General features: G+C 34.3%; 1 protein-coding gene across 3 annotated transcripts in view; it reads right to left on the reverse strand.

Moving 5' to 3' along the window:
* Positions 1-7,177, reverse strand: part of LOC148939978 (BUB3-interacting and GLEBS motif-containing protein ZNF207-like) — a 106,374-nt gene extending 99,197 nt beyond the window's left edge. For all 3 annotated transcript variants that reach the window (XR_016143429.1, XR_016143430.1, XM_089105714.1), the window contains exon 1: positions 6,953-7,177. Coding sequence is in view for 1 of the 3 variants with exons in the window: in XM_089105714.1 (XP_088961840.1) it covers positions 6,953-7,120 (168 nt within the window). In the remaining 2 variants the exon portion in view is untranslated. The remainder of the gene's footprint in view (positions 1-6,952) is intronic.
* Positions 7,178-17,842: the final 10,665 nt, after the last annotated feature.

A 17,842-nucleotide genomic window follows, 5' to 3' on the forward strand; every position in this document is an offset into this window, starting at 1 on the left:
TTCAAAATACCTTCCTGGGACATACTTTTGTCTATAGATCCATCTATGGAAGTTTAACTTTCCTAACCTAGCCCTTTTTCAAGATAGAAAAAAGTAGTTTGTCTATAATTTTACCAAAGAGGTTTACACATGAATTGAATCAATGGTGACAAAATTGAGAATTAATAAATACATGGGATATACATAATATGGGCTATATACTTGGGTAAGGTTATAAAGGTTAGGTTAAGTTTTATATTATACAATGCATCAGAACTTATAAACAACAACAAAAGATATATTATTAGGGCTATATATGGGTCCATCAGGGGGGGGATACAATGTAAGGGTTCAGAAAAACAAGGAGCAGAACAGATCCAGCATGGATGTTATTTTGCTCCAAAGTGCAAATAAGGTAATTAAGGTAACAACTATTATGCTGAAAAGCAGCAGGAAGTAATGAATTAACTGGTAATACTTTAAAATTCCAGACAAGCTGCTTTTTGCTATCTTAGATAGTGGTTAGGTTGGGAAAATGAAACTCTCATGGATGGTTCTACACACTAAAGTCCTGGGAAGGTATTTTGAAGGGTAAATATTTTGTTGTTCATATTATTGACCAACAAATAAAATAAAACTACCACTAGATGTAATTTTTTATGCTCTTTCAGAATATAATAATTACTTTTCTTGCAAATTATATTTTAAGCCCATTTAGGACCCTTGAAAATGGTAATTTCATTCTATATTTTTTGGATATAAAAATTGGTTGTAACATTTGTTTCAAAATTACTATTTCATTATAAATCCGTTTTGTAAAAATTGAATAATTCACAAACATTGATTTGTAAAGATTAAGTTGGCTGAAAAAAAAGTTCAAAACAAATCTGTCATGTTTTCTTCTTGTTCTATTAGGCCGCTTAAAAACTGCCGCTTCACCTATATGTTGAAAAATATCAAAGCCAACAGAAGAAACATGGCAGACAGAAAAATGGAGGAATTGTTTGAAATATTCTACCTAACTTAAGTGTAGTGACTCAATGCTTGTTGATTATATAACTTTTTCAAGGGTTCAAAAAGGGCTTAAATTTGAATTTGTGAGAGAAGCAATTATAATATTTGTAAAGAGCATAAAAAAGGAATTGAGTGGTATATTTGCTTTATTTGTAAGTCAATAATATGAACAGCAAAATATTTACCTTTTGAAGTACACACCTCTAGTCCTTCTCTCTTTAGAGGGCACTGACTTCTAAAAATACTTGTTTTCAGAAAGTGAAACCTTGCAAAATAGATCATCTGCTTAAATAAATTACAAGAATAGTATTTTCAGCTTCACAACTTGGTTCCATCCTGATCTATAAGGTCTCAAGATCTGAAAATATATTTCCTAAATTTAGAAAAAAAAATAGGATTGAAATTTGATATTGATAATTGTATTTTATGAAACTAAAATCATAGAAAAAGAAATGATAATTTTTTTGTTATTCATATTATTGACTTACAAATAAAGTAAATGTACCACTTGATGCCTTTTTTTATGCTCTTTCCAACAGGGGCAGATCCAGGATTTTTTGTAGGGGGGGGCAAAATAGGTGAATCTGAAAAACTTGCATTAGGAGCAAGTTTAATTAACACAAACTTGTGTTAATTATTTAAATGACACTACTTTAGACTATGCTAGGGGAGGGGTGCCCCATGGATCCACCACTGCTTTCTAAATATAATAATCATTTGTGTCAGAAATGGGTTTTACCCCCCCACCCCACCCCTATATATACCAATTCAAGGTATATATTTGCACATTAGGGGGTGGGGGGAAAGCTTAAACTTACCACTCATTTATATCAGAAATAAAATTTACCCCTACCCCCTAATGTGCAAATATATACCCTGAATTGGTATATATAGGGGTGGGGGAAAAATTCATTTTTGACAAAAATGATTATTATTTTGGAAAGAGCATAAAAATAGGCATCAAGTGGTATTTTTACTTTATTTGTAAGTCAGTAATATGCATAACAAAAAATTTACCAAAGAAACTACAAAGTAATGTAGCCTATAATGTAGTTTTGTCAAAATTCCAATAGGTATAAGACCTGTCAAATAGAAATTTTTGTAAATTTTTCATTATTCATATTATTGACTTAGGCCTATGATTAAAGTAAACATACCACTTGATGCCTTTTTGGTAAATATTTACCAAATCATATTATTGAGTAACAACTAAAGTGAATATACCATTCAATACCTTTTTTATGCTGATTACGAATATAATAATCATTTCTATCTGAAATGAATTTCAGCCCCCCCCCCCTTTATATGCCAATTCAGTGTATATATTTCTACATTGGGAGGGGGGCAAATTTTATTTCTGATGTAAATGTGAGGTAAGTTTAAACTTTACCCCCCCCCCTAATTTATAAAAATATACCCTGAATTGGCATATAGCCTATAGGGGGGGGGGCTAAAATTCATTTCCAATAGAAAAGACTATTATAATTTTAATAGGCATAAAAAAAGGCATTGAATGGTATATTAACTTTAGTTGTTACTCAATAATATGATTTGGTAAATATTTACTGCCTTTTTTTATGCTCTTCCTAAATATAATAATCATTTTTGTCAGAAATGAATTTTACTCCCACCCCTATATATACAAATTCAGAGTATATATTTGTACATTAGGGAGGGTGGGGGGAAATTTGAAACCTACCTCTCATTAGCATAAGAAATAAAATTTACCCCCACCCCCCTAATGTGCAAATATATACCCTGAATTGGTATATATATAGGGGTGGGGGTGAAATTCATTTTCAACAGAAATGATTATTATATTCGGAAAGAGCATAAAAAAGGCATCCAGTGGTATGTTTGCTTTATTCACAAGTCAATAATGTGAATAACAAAAATTTACTGAAATTTCTAAGGCATAGGAATCAGAAGAGGTTAACATAGGGTAAATTTTTACCAAATCATATTGTTGACTTACAACTAAAGTGAATATACCACTTGATGTCCTTTTTTATGCTCTTTACAAATATAATAATCATTTTTGTCAGAAATGAATTTTACCCCAACCCTTATATATACCAATTCAGGGTATATATTTGCACATTAGGGGGGTGGGGTATATTTTATTTCTGATGTAAATGGGAGGTAAGATTAAACTTTACCCCCCCCCCCTAATGTGCAAATATACGCCTAAATTGGTAGGGTAAGACACCCAGTAGTCGGCCACCTGCCTATTCTCGGGCAGAATCCTTTATGCTATTTTAATAACTAACTTACAATGAGACGTTTGTATGTCCAAGTTTAGGCAGAATTGTCACTTGTTAGTAAATTCAAAAATAGGAGGTGCTGTACAAGTGAAACTATTTGAATTAGTAACCTACTTGTTCAGAAATTTTTTGATACAAAAATTAAGTTTCTAGGTGGTATAATACAGTAATTAGAGTAGTTTAAATGTCAAAAAGTTTTCAAAGTGATTAAAGTGTCCAACTACTGGGTGTCTTACCCTATATATAGGGTGGGGGTAAAATTCATTTCTAACAAAAGTGATTATTATACTTGTAAAGAGCATAAAAAAAGGCATTGAGTGGTCTATTCACTTTAGTCGTAAGTCAATAATAGGCCTGTTTTTTCACTCATCAATGTGCTAAGATCTTACATCTTTTGTCAGAAAATGCTTAAAAGTGAAATCTTTGAACTAAGATCTTACATCTTTTGTCATTTTTATGCAAATGTCTTTCATCATTCTGCTCTGATCAGAGAACAATGATGAGCATATCATCAAAGTTCTCTCATCATTAGGGGCATTATTTCACTCATCAATGTGCTAAGATTTTACATCTCTTGTCAGAAAATGCTTAAAAGTGAAATCTTTAAACAAAAATCTTATATCTTTGCTTGTTTTTGTGCAAATGTCTTTCATCATTCTACTCTGATCAGCAATCTGAGAACAATGATGAGTAGATCATCAAAGTTCTATATGGTAGAACAGTGGCATTCTTCACACTTTTTGCTAACATCAGTGAACTGTAAGATCTTAGAACAAAGATGAATATTGATAATTGTATTTTATGAAACTAAAATCATAGAAAAAGAAATGATAATTTTTTTGTTATTCATATTATTGACTTACAAATAAAGTAAATGTACCACTTGATGCCTTTTTTTATGCTCTTTCCAACAGGGGCAGATCCAGGATTTTTTTTAGGGGGGGGGGGGGCAAAATAGGTTGATCTGATAAAATTGCATTAGGAGCAAGTTTAATTAACACAAACTTGAGTTAATTATTTAAATGACACTACTTTAGACTATGCTAGGGGAGGGGTGCCCCCTGGATCCACCACTGCTTTCTAAATATAATAATCATTTGTGTCAGAAATGGGTTTTACCCCCCCCCCCCCCCACCCCTATATATACCAATTCAAGGTATATATTTGCACATTAGGGGGTGGGGGGAAAGCTTAAACTTACCACTCATTTATATCAGAAATAAAATTTACCCCTACCCCCTAATGTGCAAATATATACCCTGAATTGGTATATATAGGGGTGGGGGAAAAATTCATTTTTGACAAAAATGATTATTATTTTGGAAAGAGCATAAAAATAGGCATCAAGTGGTATTTTTACTTTATTTGTAAGTCAGTAATATGCATAACAAAAAATTTACCAAAGAAACTACAAAGTAATGTAGCCTATAATGTAGTTTTGTCAAAATTCCAATAGGTATAAGACCTGTCAAATAGAAATTTTTGTAAATTTTTCATTATTCATATTATTGACTTAGGCCTATGATTAAAGTAAACATACCACTTGATGCCTTTTTGGTAAATATTTACCAAATCATATTATTGAGTAACAAATAAAGTGAACATACCATTCAATACCTTTTTTTATGTTGATTGCGAATATAATAATCATTTCTATCAGAAATGAATTTTAGCCCCCCCCCCCTTTATATGCCAATTCAGTGTATATATTTCTACATTGGGGGGGGGGCAAATTTTATTTCTGATGTAAATGTGAGGTAAGTTTAAACTTTACCCCCACCCCTCCCTAATTTAGAAATATATACCCTGAATTGACATATATAGGGGGGGGGGCTAAAAGTCATTTACAATATAAAAAATTATTATATTTTTAATAAGAATAAAAAAAAGGCATTGAATGGTATATTCACTTTAGTTGTTACTCAATAATATGATTTGGTAAATATTTACTGCCTTTTTTTATGCTCTTTCCAAATATGATAATCATTTTTGTCAGAAATGAATTTTACCCCCACCCCTATATATACAAATTCAGAGTATATATTTGTACATTAGGGAGGGTGGGGGGAAATTTGAAACCTACCTCTCATTAGCATAAGAAATAAAATTTACCCCCACCCCCCTAATGTGCAAATATATACCCTGAATTGGTCTATATATAGGGGTGGGGGTGAAATTCATTTTCAACAGAAATGATTATTATATTCGGAAAGAGCATAAAAAAGGCATCCAGTGGTATGTTTGCTTTATTCACAAGTCAATAATGTGAATAACAAAAATTTACTGAAATTTCTAAGGCATAGGAATCAGAAGAGGTTAACATAGGGTAAATTTTTACCAAATCATATTGTTGACTTACAACTAAAGTGAATATACCACTTGATGTCCTTTTTTATGCTCTTTACAAATATAATAATCATTTTTGTCAGAAATGAATTTTACCCCAACCCTTATGCTATATAGACCAGTTCAGGGTATATATTTGCACATTAGGGGGTGGGGGTATATTTTATTTCTGATGTAAATGGGAGGTAAGATTAAACTTTACCCCCCCCCCCCCCTAATGTGTAAATATACACCCAAATTGGTAGGGTAAGACACCCAGTAGTCGGCCACCTGCCTATTCTTGGACAGAATCTTTTATACTATTTTAATAACCAATTTACAATGAGATGTTTGTATGTCTGAGTTTAGGCAGAATTGTCACTTGTTAGTAAATTCAAAAATAGGAGGTTCTATACAAGTGAAACTATTTGAATTAGTAACCTACTTGTTCAGAAATTTTTTGATACAAAAATAAAGTTTTTAGGTGGTATAATACAGTAATTAGAGTAGTTTAAATGTCAAAAAGTTTTCAAAGTGATTAAAGTGTCCAACTACTGGGTGTCTTACCCTATATATAGGGTGGGGGTAAAATTCATTTCTAACAAAAGTGATTATTATACATGTAAAGAGCATAAAAAAGGCATTGAGTGGTCTTCACTTTAGTTGTAAGTCAATAATAGGCCTGTTTTTTCACTCATCAATGTGCTAAGATCTTATATATTTTGTCAGAAAATGCTTAAAAGTGAAATCTTTGAACTAAGATCTTACATCTTTTGTCATTTTTATGCAAATGTCTTTCATCATTCTGCTCTGATCAGAGAACAATGATGAGCATATCATCAAAGTTCTCTCATCATTAGGGGCATTATTTCACTCATCAATGTGCTAAGATTTTACATCTCTTGTCAGAAAATGCTTAAAAGTGAAATCTTTAAACAAAAATCTTATATCTTTGCTTGTTTTTGTGCAAATGTCTTTCATCATTCTACTCTGATCAGCAATCTGAGAACAATGATGAGTAGATCATCAAAGTTCTATATGGCAGAACAGTGGCATTCTTCACACTTTTTGCTAACATCAGTGAACTGTAAGATCTTAGAACAAAGATGAGTTAAAAAACGATAATCTTTGCAGAAAGATGCAAGATCTTAGTGCTAAAAAACAGCCCTAATATGATTTGGTAAAAATTTACCTAACATAGGCTAGCAGCTTGGTAATAGCCTACCTTCCCAGAGTATGTTTTGGCCCTGGCTTCATTTCCTTAACCTATCCACTTTCTTAAATAGGCTAGTGAAAAGTACAAATAAAATTTTACCAATGGTTATTATTTATTGAATAATGTACAGAACATTTAAAATGGGATCACTTACCTGCATACAATGAATAGCCAATCCAGGACCTGTGTAAAGCTTTTTATGACACACATGGCATTTGAAGTGTTTTGCTTTCTGATGCTGAATTAGGATTTTTTCATCATCAAATTCTCTGTTACAGTACCAGCACCATGGTTTGGACATCTTCTTCTTTTTCCTTCCCATTACTAGGTAATTAACAAATATTTAGTTTACAAAAATCCTATGATAAGCCAAAACCAATGCAATGATGATGATGATGGAACTGATGAAGAAATGCATGCAAATGACCAGTGTTGTCTGATGTATGATATGAAACAAGTAATCCGTCGAAGCGAACTGTAAATGATGTAACGATTCAAGTGTAACCGAAAATCTCAAAATACGGGTTTCGACATTACTACTGATACTAACAACTCACCGCAGCACCAAGCCACCTGAGGCTAAAAAGGCTACGAAAACTCCTCGTCCATCCTAATACATTCAAAGTCTTCCTCTTTAAATCCTCCCAAAAGGTTCTTATTTCCCTTAAATCTTTCTTCTTCTTCTATTTAACAGCCAGCGGGCTTTTCAGTAAGACTATTTAGCCCTTTTCCTTTTGCTTCACTCTTTCTTTGCGACCTCCTTAACTTTTAGTACAGCCTACTGTTTAAAATGCGGTCAGTCGGCCAGGTACCAAAAAACAATCTGTAGGAAATTTCTCAGGAAATTATCTAGCAAATCTTCGTCCGTTTTTTAGAGCGCCTACTATCATCATTATAGCTTCCAATATTCCAACCATGGTTCGCAGACTTATCTTCCTGCACTCCTAAACTTTTTCCAACTGTTAAAAACATCCCGAGTTTTGACTATTCTACTTTTAACGTTTTCATGGCTTCCAGTGTCTTTCTGGGTTGCAGCGGTAGCAAGCAAGCTAGTAAAAGACAATCAAGTCCAATGTGAAGATATATAATAAACCATTACTCCTAAAAATAGAGTCAAAACAAAAAGCACACCATTAGATCCACCTTGTCTGAAGTCCCTCTATAAGAAACTTTCTGTCCCTTGGGTTGAATATGAAGGAAAATATACTGTTTTGAAAATCAAGAAAAGTTACAAATGCTACAACATTCTGCCTAAGCAGGGCTGCAATAAAGTCAAACAAAAGACAAGCCTGGGCCTTTGAAAAATAAGCGAAAATACGTCCGAGCCTTTGAAAACCAAGACTGCCATTATGGTCAGTTCATAAAGTTCTAAAATTGCTCAAATTTGTGTGTTTCATAACAATTTTCGGTGCTAAAGTCAAAAAAAAATTTTGCGCGTGTCCCGATAAATGTAGTTGGAGTTCTAGATCAGTTTTTTTGTCCGGTTATTTCAAATTTAGCACCAATCTTTCGAAACAAACACGGCAAAAAGGTGGTCCCAGTTAAATCGAACTTTGCACAAATCCCTCAAAACAAATACGGAAAAATGCAGGCCAAACTTTTCGTTAATTCCCTAACCTTTTTCAAAATCTTCATCATTTTGTCCATGACAAAATAAAAAAGTGCGAAAAATTGAAGCTCGTGCTACAGTGCTACACATGATGAAATAGTGCTGAAACAGTTCTTTTGTGCTAAAGTCAGAAAAAGTTTTGCCCCTAATCTAATTTTACTTTTACCTTGCTTGGTTACCCTTTGTTCATCCTGCACCACTTTCACGGAAGAACAACGATTTATGTGATCCACCAAAATTCATCTGTTTTTAGCTGCAGTTTTAGGCGCCATAATGGTTAAACAGTTGTGAACTCTTTTTATTAACTTTTAGAATTTAATATGACTTATTTCAATGAATACGCTAGTAACAACCATAAGCCGAAGACATACAATATCTTTGGTTTATTATCGCATAAAAAAATTTGGTACAATTGCAACACAATATTTAAAGATTACTTTATGGCCTCAAAAAAAAAAAAAAAATCGTGAGTGCGGGGTCAATAGAAAAGCCTTCGTAATCCCAAGATGAAATAATACCTACAGATAAAAACAAAAACAAAAAAGTCTTTAAAACCATCCCAGGAAGCTTCATTTTTGTAACCTAATCCCTTCCCAAGATAGCAACAAATAGCTTGTCTAGAATGTTACCATATATAATTCAGACTACATATTTGCAGGGGCGCCCAGACGGGGGAACAAGGGAGGGGGGTACCTTCACCTTAGTACTCTTTGCATCATTAGTTACAGTAACTATAGTTGTAGTACTAAAAGTATACACATAGTGCCTTCTGGCTAGTTCAAAATCCTCCACAATGTACTCTTAAAGATCTAACTTATTAATATAAGTTGTTAATGAGATATTGCTTTGTCATCTTTTTAAAAGTCCACATGCTCATTTTTGTTTTGATTTAGTTCAATGTCTGCCTAAATATTTCTTGTATTTGATTACTGAGGATGTTGTTATATTCTCTTTGGACTATTGCTCTGAGGGTTGTGGGGGGGGGCATTCTCAAAGTCATAATTTCTGGACCTTTAAACTATGCTGAACAAAATCGTTATCTCAAAATTTTAATTGGATGTGTTTGGGAAAGTGATTGACGTGGGGGAGGGGGAGCTGGTTACCCTCCATGAGCTCTTTTTGAAGTTCCTATAACATTTCTTTCTATAAGAAGTACCCTGGTCTAAAAAACAAAACAATATATTGTGCCCACATTGCTCTTTACTTAGGCAGCACAATTGTGCTGCCTATGATATTTTGTCTTGGGATTTTAATTATACAGCACTGGAAGTGCCAATTAGACCATGTAAGCCCCTCCTATAATTCAGCTAATGGGCACCCATGTATATTTACACATTAGGGGGGGGGAGATAAAGTATAATAAACTTGCTGTTAAAAAGTGTTAATTACAAGTCTAGAGAAGGATATGTAGAGAAGGAAACTTGTTAAGAAAAAAAATCATAATATGCAGAATAATTGTAGATAACACTTAGTGCATGTATCTCAGCTATACTTTATCCCTAACTCCTTCCCCTAATGTGCAAATATATAACCCAAATTAGATATTTCCAATGCATTCTGCCTCCCGTCAGTAACTTGTTTTTCTGGTATTCTTTTGTCATAGTTGATTAAGTTTACTGTTACAATGGATGAATATCAGCCATGTATTTGCATCTTAAGAGGGATGGCCTGGGGGTATTGTATAGCAGGGCTACAAGCAAGATATCAGCAACAATTATTTCTGTATATTAATTATCAAGTATGGATTGTTTTCTTGACATGTTTACTTCTCTAGGTATATACCATTACAAGTAGGGAAATATGCATATTACAAAGTATAAATTGTTTTCTTGACATGATTTTTTCGCAACAGTCCCAATTCTAGACTAAGCCCAGGCCACAAAAATACTGGGCCAGATCTTTCAAAAATATAAAAAAAAGGATGGATTTGCATAAAATTGAAGTCATGCCTCAATCTGAGCAGCAGTAAACTTCCTTGTAACTTGTAAGACTCCTAACGCAGAGCCATCTCAACCATGCAGAAATAAATTCCTAATTGAGAAGCGTTTCAGAATAGTCAGCGTTCCACGCGCTGAAGGAGGGTTCTTGTCTATTTGGTGAATAACCACGGCTGAACCATCGTGATTTTATAATTTTTGTCCGATTCCAAACTTTCAGTCAAAATAAGCCCAAAATAAGCCCATTTAAAAAAAAAAGCCCAATTTCCCGCCCCATGGCCCTTACGCCCACTCCGAAATTCAGCCCGCCCCTGACGGCTAAAACAAGCCCACGGGGCGGAAAACAAGCCCATCTGGCAACACAGCCTAAACGACATCTTTTTTTTTCTCTGTCTCTTTTTTTTCTTTTCTAAAGATAGCTTGGTAGTGGAACATCACAGAGAGTTGTTCAATGGCTCTTTTTGAAGGAAATTGTTAGATCTAGTGCCATTTGTAATTTAAAAAAATATTTTTAGCATAGAATAAATTTTTCCACTTAAACTGCATTTTTATGGCCAATCTTGATGAATGCCAGCTAACATAACAACTAGTATGTTTACCATTGTACCATCGGAGATTTATGAAAATTAAGTTACGTATAAGCCATGATTGTTACATCAAGGAACGAACTGTAGCCCGTTGTAACTGAAGTAATAAAAGGTTTCATTACATAGATGATTATTTTAATCAAATTCGTTAATCACATAAAAAGACTATCATTGAAATAACAAACCATTGCATTAATTGGACTTTGTCAGCTACTTGATTGTTTTAGTCTCGTCTCTTACTATTTCAAAGAAGAAAAAGCCCTAGACCTTTTCCTGTTTCTAAGGTTCTAAGCGTTTACCCCCCCCCCCCCGGCGATTACCCTCTGGAAAATACCCCCCGCGAAAAAATACCCTCCCCCGGAAAATATCCCCCGTGGAAAATACCCACCCCCACGGAAAATACGCTCCGCAGAAAATGAGGAAAATACCCCCCCCCCCCCAGTAAATACCACCTCCCGGAAAATATCCCCCCCCATGGAATATAAGGCTTTCCAAATTTGATAATTTTATTTGGGTTTTCTTTTTTAATTTTTGTAGGGGAAGGAATTTTGGTACTTGTGTATTATGCGCCACTCACTCAAGCTTACGCTGTGTAAAACTCGAGAACAAATCGGTTTCTTCGTTATTTTTTTCAGCTTAGCGCGATACAAGACAAAGACAAGTGACAGAATATCTGGGAAATACATAATTTCGGCTATATATTTTCACATAAGGGGGGGGGGGTAAAGTATTTGGAAGTTTGAAGTCAGGAAACAATTCTTTTTAGGTATGGGGTGACTTAAAATTACAGAAGAATAGCAAGATATCTGGAAATTTTGTTAACAAAAAAAAAGAAAAATCCAGTATAAAGTATATGTAATGTTTCATTTAAGTGTTTTTTCCAAGTGTTAAGTTTATTTTTTTTTTCAATGGCCGTTTTTCCAAGTATTAAATACTGTTATTAGGTTAATGTAGTGTTTCATTTAAATGTTTTATGATGATCACTGATCAAAATTTATGTTATTTTTGCCTTTCATTTATGTTATTTTACTACGTTCGTAGGCGTATTTGGCTTTAAAATACACCTATCTATTTATCTATATAATATGCAGAATTATTGTACCAGACACATTTTGCATGCAGACTCGCTATACTTCATCCCCCCCCCTAATGTGCAAATCTATAGCCCAAGTTTATTATCTAAAGTAACGAAGAAACTAACGAAAAAACTGGCGTTTTCTCGAATTTTACACACTGTAAACTTGAGTGAGTGGCGCATAATAAACAAGTACCAAAATTCCTTCCCCTTACGGAAATTAAAAAGGTAAAACTCAAATGAAATTCTGAAATTTGAAAAACCTTATTTTCCACGGGGGGTATTCTCTGGGGGGGGGGTTATTTACCGGGGGTGGGGTATTTCCCGAAGGGGGTCATTTTCAGGAGGAGGGGTTATTTTCCGGGGGTATTTTCTGCGTTGGGTATTTTCCACGGGGGGTGTTTTTAGGGGGGGGTATTTTTCCCGGGGGGTATTATCCACTGGGGGGAGTGTATTTTCCGGGGGGTATTTTCCAGGGGGTATATTCAGGGGGGTAATCGCGGGGGGGAGTAGACGCCAGCCACCAATGTCGCATAGAACGAACTCCAGTTGCAATTAACGCCATCATAAAGTTTTACTGTAACGTCATTTATAGCTGTAACCCACTATTACGAAGTCATTCATCATTTGTGTGTGATACACAAATGATCAATATAGTTCATTATAAATGATGTTAGTCAGGTAGTTATTAATAGAAGTTTTGTTTAGACTTTAACTTGACAAATGTGTAAAAATTGTCTGTGGCAGGAATTGAATTACATTAAAAAACGATATGTAGTCCATATTAACTGAAGTGTTATAAGGAATCATTATATAGATGTAATAATATAGAACGAGATCTAGCCTATAGTAACTGAAATGTTTAATATAGATATTATAAAAAAAGTAACTTTTGAAAAATTGCTTCTCTGTGGCACAATACGATTTCTTTCTGATTTTACACCTTGATTTCCTGTGGTTCATCCATAGTTGCTTCATTATTTTAATTAAGAGGTAGCTAAAATGAGTTTTTTAAACTTTAAATTTAAGAGATTTTCCTAGTAATACTGTCAAGATGAATGAAGCTTTCCAGTTGATCAATCTTCTTATTACCTGACGTCATCTTTTCATCTTCACTTATTCTTAGCCTTAGGGATTTAATCTTCTTAACATTAATTTTCAAACCCATTCTAGCACCCTGAACCAACAAAACCTCCAAAAGTTCATTTATTTTGCTCAAACTTTCATCTAGGATAATTAAATCGTCAGCATAAGCTAAGTCCAGGAAAGTTTTTTTTTCCCATTTGATCCCGTGTTTTCCCATTACTTTTCCTGTGCTTCTCAAGACAAAGTTAATCGAAATGATCCATATAAAAGAGGATGGAACACAACCCTCCTTAACTTCTGATTTAATACAAAACCAGCTGCTAAACCATTTCCTACCTTAACCGCAGCAGTGAATCAGCTATCAGCCAAGTAACATCGTTTGTCTAGTGCTTTTAACCTAGGTTGATGTGAGATAAAATGAATTGAAATAGCAAAGTGGGCGGAGTTTTGTTCTGTGAATGCGAACAAGTTCTTTTTATGTAAGGAGTCTGCTAATTAATGATTACGCATAAACAGAAGTCAATTTATTAGCTGAGGGTTCCAATGCGAAGATTTGAGGAGTTCCTGTTTGGCAATTTATGTGTTAGCCGTGCATTAACGGCTTAGTGAACTGCACGACGGTACTTACGTGGATAAATAAGAAGTACTTTTTCCGGTAAGAGTATTCTAATTTTTTATTTACTGGTTTGTGAATGACGAGGAATAAGCCTAATCGTAAAGCAGAGGACCAATTTGGATCGGTTTCGTATGACGAATCTGGGCATTCATCTTCAACGCATAAGTCAATAAATCGTGCTTTGATCCAGTCATTAGCGGACGATTTCACAAAAATTCGTGAAATTGTAATGGAGTCTCAAAGTACATTAAAATTAATTGACACGAGATTGGCTAATCTAGAAAATCGAGTACTGTCTGTGGAAAATGCTCAAGCTATCTTAAAATCCAATGTTGCTCAAGTTGGTAAAAATTGCGATGCAGTAAATGGAGAAGTAATTTCACTAAAAACGCAAATGCATATTGTATCCACTGAGGCAAAATATCACCGTGAAATGATGTCTTCGTTGTCGGCAAGATTGATGTCAGTGGAATATTTATCTACAGAAAATAACATTATTGTGTGGAATACGGTTTGTGATTATGTAGCCACTGCTAAAAGTTTATTTCAAGAGATATGTGCCAATGGCTTGGAATTAACAAAGCTTCCAGAATTTACAATTGTTACAAATAAAAAAGAGCAAAAGTTTTTCAAAGTGAATGTTAAATCACGCGAGGCGAAGTTAATGATTTTACGCAATGGGAAAAAACTTAAGAATAAGACTTTCGGTTCAAATACAGTTATGAAAAATGTTTACGTCAGCGATGATGCTCCATTGTGTGTTCGTGAAGCGCGGAAGAGACTTTACGAGACTAAATCTATATTGAATAGAAAGAGTATTCCAGCTTGAGTATCTAATACTGTTCCTCCCTTCATTCAGATTGAGAGAGAAGGTGTTGGAAAAGTGAAATATATGTATAATGAGCCAATACCAGAGCTACTTGATTGTTGATTCTAGCATTTTGTTTTGTTTTGATGTTTAGAGTCATTTTTTGCTATTATAAGATGAATTTTGTATTCGTGGTTAGCGGCACTAGAACAAGTGTGTGCCTGATGAAGAAAACCAATTATATTTTTCCTCGATTGCATTATCCTGTATTTTTTAATATGAGTGAGATTTTTCCCTTTCCGATTTTCCATGAGTTTTGATTTGTTATGTTGTATGGGCAGTGGGTGCAGCGGCGGGGAGGTTTTTTTGTACGAGACGGTGGAACGTGTTCTACTGTCTTGTATGGAGGGTTCCATGTTGTTATACTTATTGTTTATGATGAAATGGCAGGGTGGTTTTCGTCGCTATTTATGTTATGTTGTATCTTTTTATTTTGTATTTTATTTATGATAAATTTTATTTTTAATTTATTTTCTCTTTTCTTCAGTTTTTTTCTTTTGTTATTGATTGCGGCCCTCCTCGATACTGGAGATCACTTGTGGTTGTTGTAAGTAGAGTTAATTTTTTTATGAGTTTCCTCGTTTGCCTCCTAAGCTTGTGTCTTGAAAAAATGAGTTGGATTATGACAATAATAGATTGATTAAACTTGAGAGAAATTCGTTGAGTTAGGATGTTCTGGGGAATGGGGTCTTAAATCCAGATTATGATGAAGGAACGATGGAGGATTTTCCAGTGGTTAAATATAAATTTCCAGTTGATATTGGAAATAATTCTACTATGGGTCAGCAACGTTTGAGCATTTTCCATTTGAATTGTCAAGGTCTTTCTAGTTCATCTAATTTTTTAACCGAACTATGTAAGTTTTCTGAGTTGGATGTGCTTGCATTGAATGAAACGTGGCTTCGTAATCATACAATCAGTCTACTTGAAATTGATAGTTATGATTGTGTGACGCAAAATAGGGAATCACGATTACATGGTGGATTGGCTTTATATTGCAGGAAGAATATTTCAATGAAAATACTGAATGATCTACGTGTGAATAAAGAGATGGTTTTTGAATCAATGGTGGTTGAACATTGTAAGTCAGGAAAATTTTTCTTTTTGGTGGTTGTTTATCAAACTCCATCTGGAAATTTGCAGGAATTTGATGATTTGCTGGAGCGGCAAATGGATACCGTGTCATGTTCAAATCGCCCATGCTTTGTTTATGGAGACTTTGATCTTGTTCTATTTTAAATAAATGTAAACCTGAGAATTCGTGAGTTTTTATATGCTATGTTGGATTGCGGTTTAGTACAGACAGTTAATATATGCAGTCGAGTAACTTTGCGATCAGAATCACTCTTGGATAATATATTTGTTAATGTGAAGTATGATTTTGCTGATGTTATTTTGAATGATGTTTCTGATCATTTTGGTGTTCTTGTTGTTATCAGAGAGTTTGGTGTCCCTACAGCTATGAATATACCACCACAAATTTCTGCATTGAAAATGGATGCTGAGGCTCTTAACATATTCAGAAGAAAATTAAAGAAAACTCAATTTGACTTTTTAGAAAGTAGTGATCTGCAAGTGAATGAAAAGTTTTCATTGTGGTATTCAGAAATAACTAAATTACTAAAAGAAAGTTGTACAGTTATTAAAAAGCCGGCGTTTCATGTTACCCCTAGAAAACCCTGGGTTACTACAGGACTGATGAAGGCCATATCAAATCAAAGACTGCTATATAAATATTCTGTAGTGTCTCCTGAGGCGAAAGTGAGGTACAAGAAATGTAATTGTGAACTCAATAACCTATTACGAGAAGCGATAATTAATCGATAATTAATTATTATCAAAATGAGTTTAAAAAAAGTGCAGGTAATCCCAGGCAAACGTGGAGAGTAATTCACTCTGTTCTCAGCCCTTCCAAAAGTTCAATTTTACCTGAAAATTTCAACACTGATGCTTCGATTGTAGATAATATGTGTGACCATTTTTCTATTGTTGGTAAACGGATAGCGAACTCCACAAGAAAATTTTCTGAGGATGGTACATACCACCAGTTTTTACCCAAGGAAAGTGATGTATCTGCATATCTGAAACCAGTAACTGCTAGTGAATTACGTACCATATTGTGGAACATGAGAAATCATGCTTCGGGTGCTGACTTCCTTTCATTGCGTGTACTTAAGTATATTTTCTCGGAAATATGCGACCAGGTTTGTGTTCTATTTAATATGTGCCTAAAAGTTGGTGTTTTTCCCGATTTTATGAAAATTGCTAGAGTGGTTCCGCTTTTTAAGGGCGGGGAAAAAAAATTGCCGAATGATTATAGGCCTATTTCATTGCTGCCAGTTTTACAGAGATTTTTTGAAAAATTGATTAGCGGATGTAAGGTTTATTTTCTTGAGAATAAATAGCGTTTTAGTAAAAATCAGTTTGGATTCCAAAAAACAATGTCGACAGATCAAGCTCTTCTTTTTCTCACGAAGTTCGTGAACGATGCTCTGGATCAAGGGTGGAAAGTTGCATCTGTTTTTTTGGACATTGTGAAAGCCTTTGATGCAGTGGACCATGGAATTCTTCTGGTGAAGCTGAGGAATTGTGGTTTTCGAGGTATGTTTTATCGTCTATTGGAATCTTTTCTCCAGGATAGAAAGTAGTTTGTCAGTGCTGGTGAAATTAAATCGCAAGTTAAAAGTGTTGAATTCGGTTTCCCTCAAGGGTCTGTTTTGGGGCCACTACTGTTTCTTATATATATTGATGACCTGCAAAATGCTATCAATGGACTGTCTTTTGATTTAAAATGTAGTGATACTGGAGCATCAAAATCTATTTTGCCTTATTTTGCCGATGACACGCATCTAACTGTTGCTGCAAAAACCGAGGAAATGCTTATACAGAATCTTCAGACTGGCATGTTAAACATTGAGAAATGGATGAGGGTTAACAGACTTCAGCTAAACCATGCAAAATCCCATTTTGTAATGTATGGGAGAAGTAGCAATTACTACCCTTCGATTTAAAAAATACAGTTTGTTGAAAATATTCTGCCTCGGGAAGTTTCGACAAAGTATCTAGGGGTGATTGTTGATGAGTGCCTTAACTTCAAAGAGCACATTTCATGTGTTAGTGGCAAAGTTGCAAGAAATGTTGGGATGATGAGGAAACTGAAACACTTTTTTCCGAGACATTATGAGATTGCTTTATTTTTCTTTTGTTCACCCATACCTTCTATATGGTTGTCTTGTGAGGTCAAGCACGTTTTTAATTCACCTTCG

The sequence above is a fragment of the Artemia sp. Qi Xiang Cuo genome, chromosome 20 (genome assembly GCF_049724085.1).
Source record: "Artemia sp. Qi Xiang Cuo chromosome 20, ASM4972408v1, whole genome shotgun sequence".
Taxonomy (NCBI): domain Eukaryota; kingdom Metazoa; phylum Arthropoda; class Branchiopoda; order Anostraca; family Artemiidae; genus Artemia; species Artemia sp. Qi Xiang Cuo.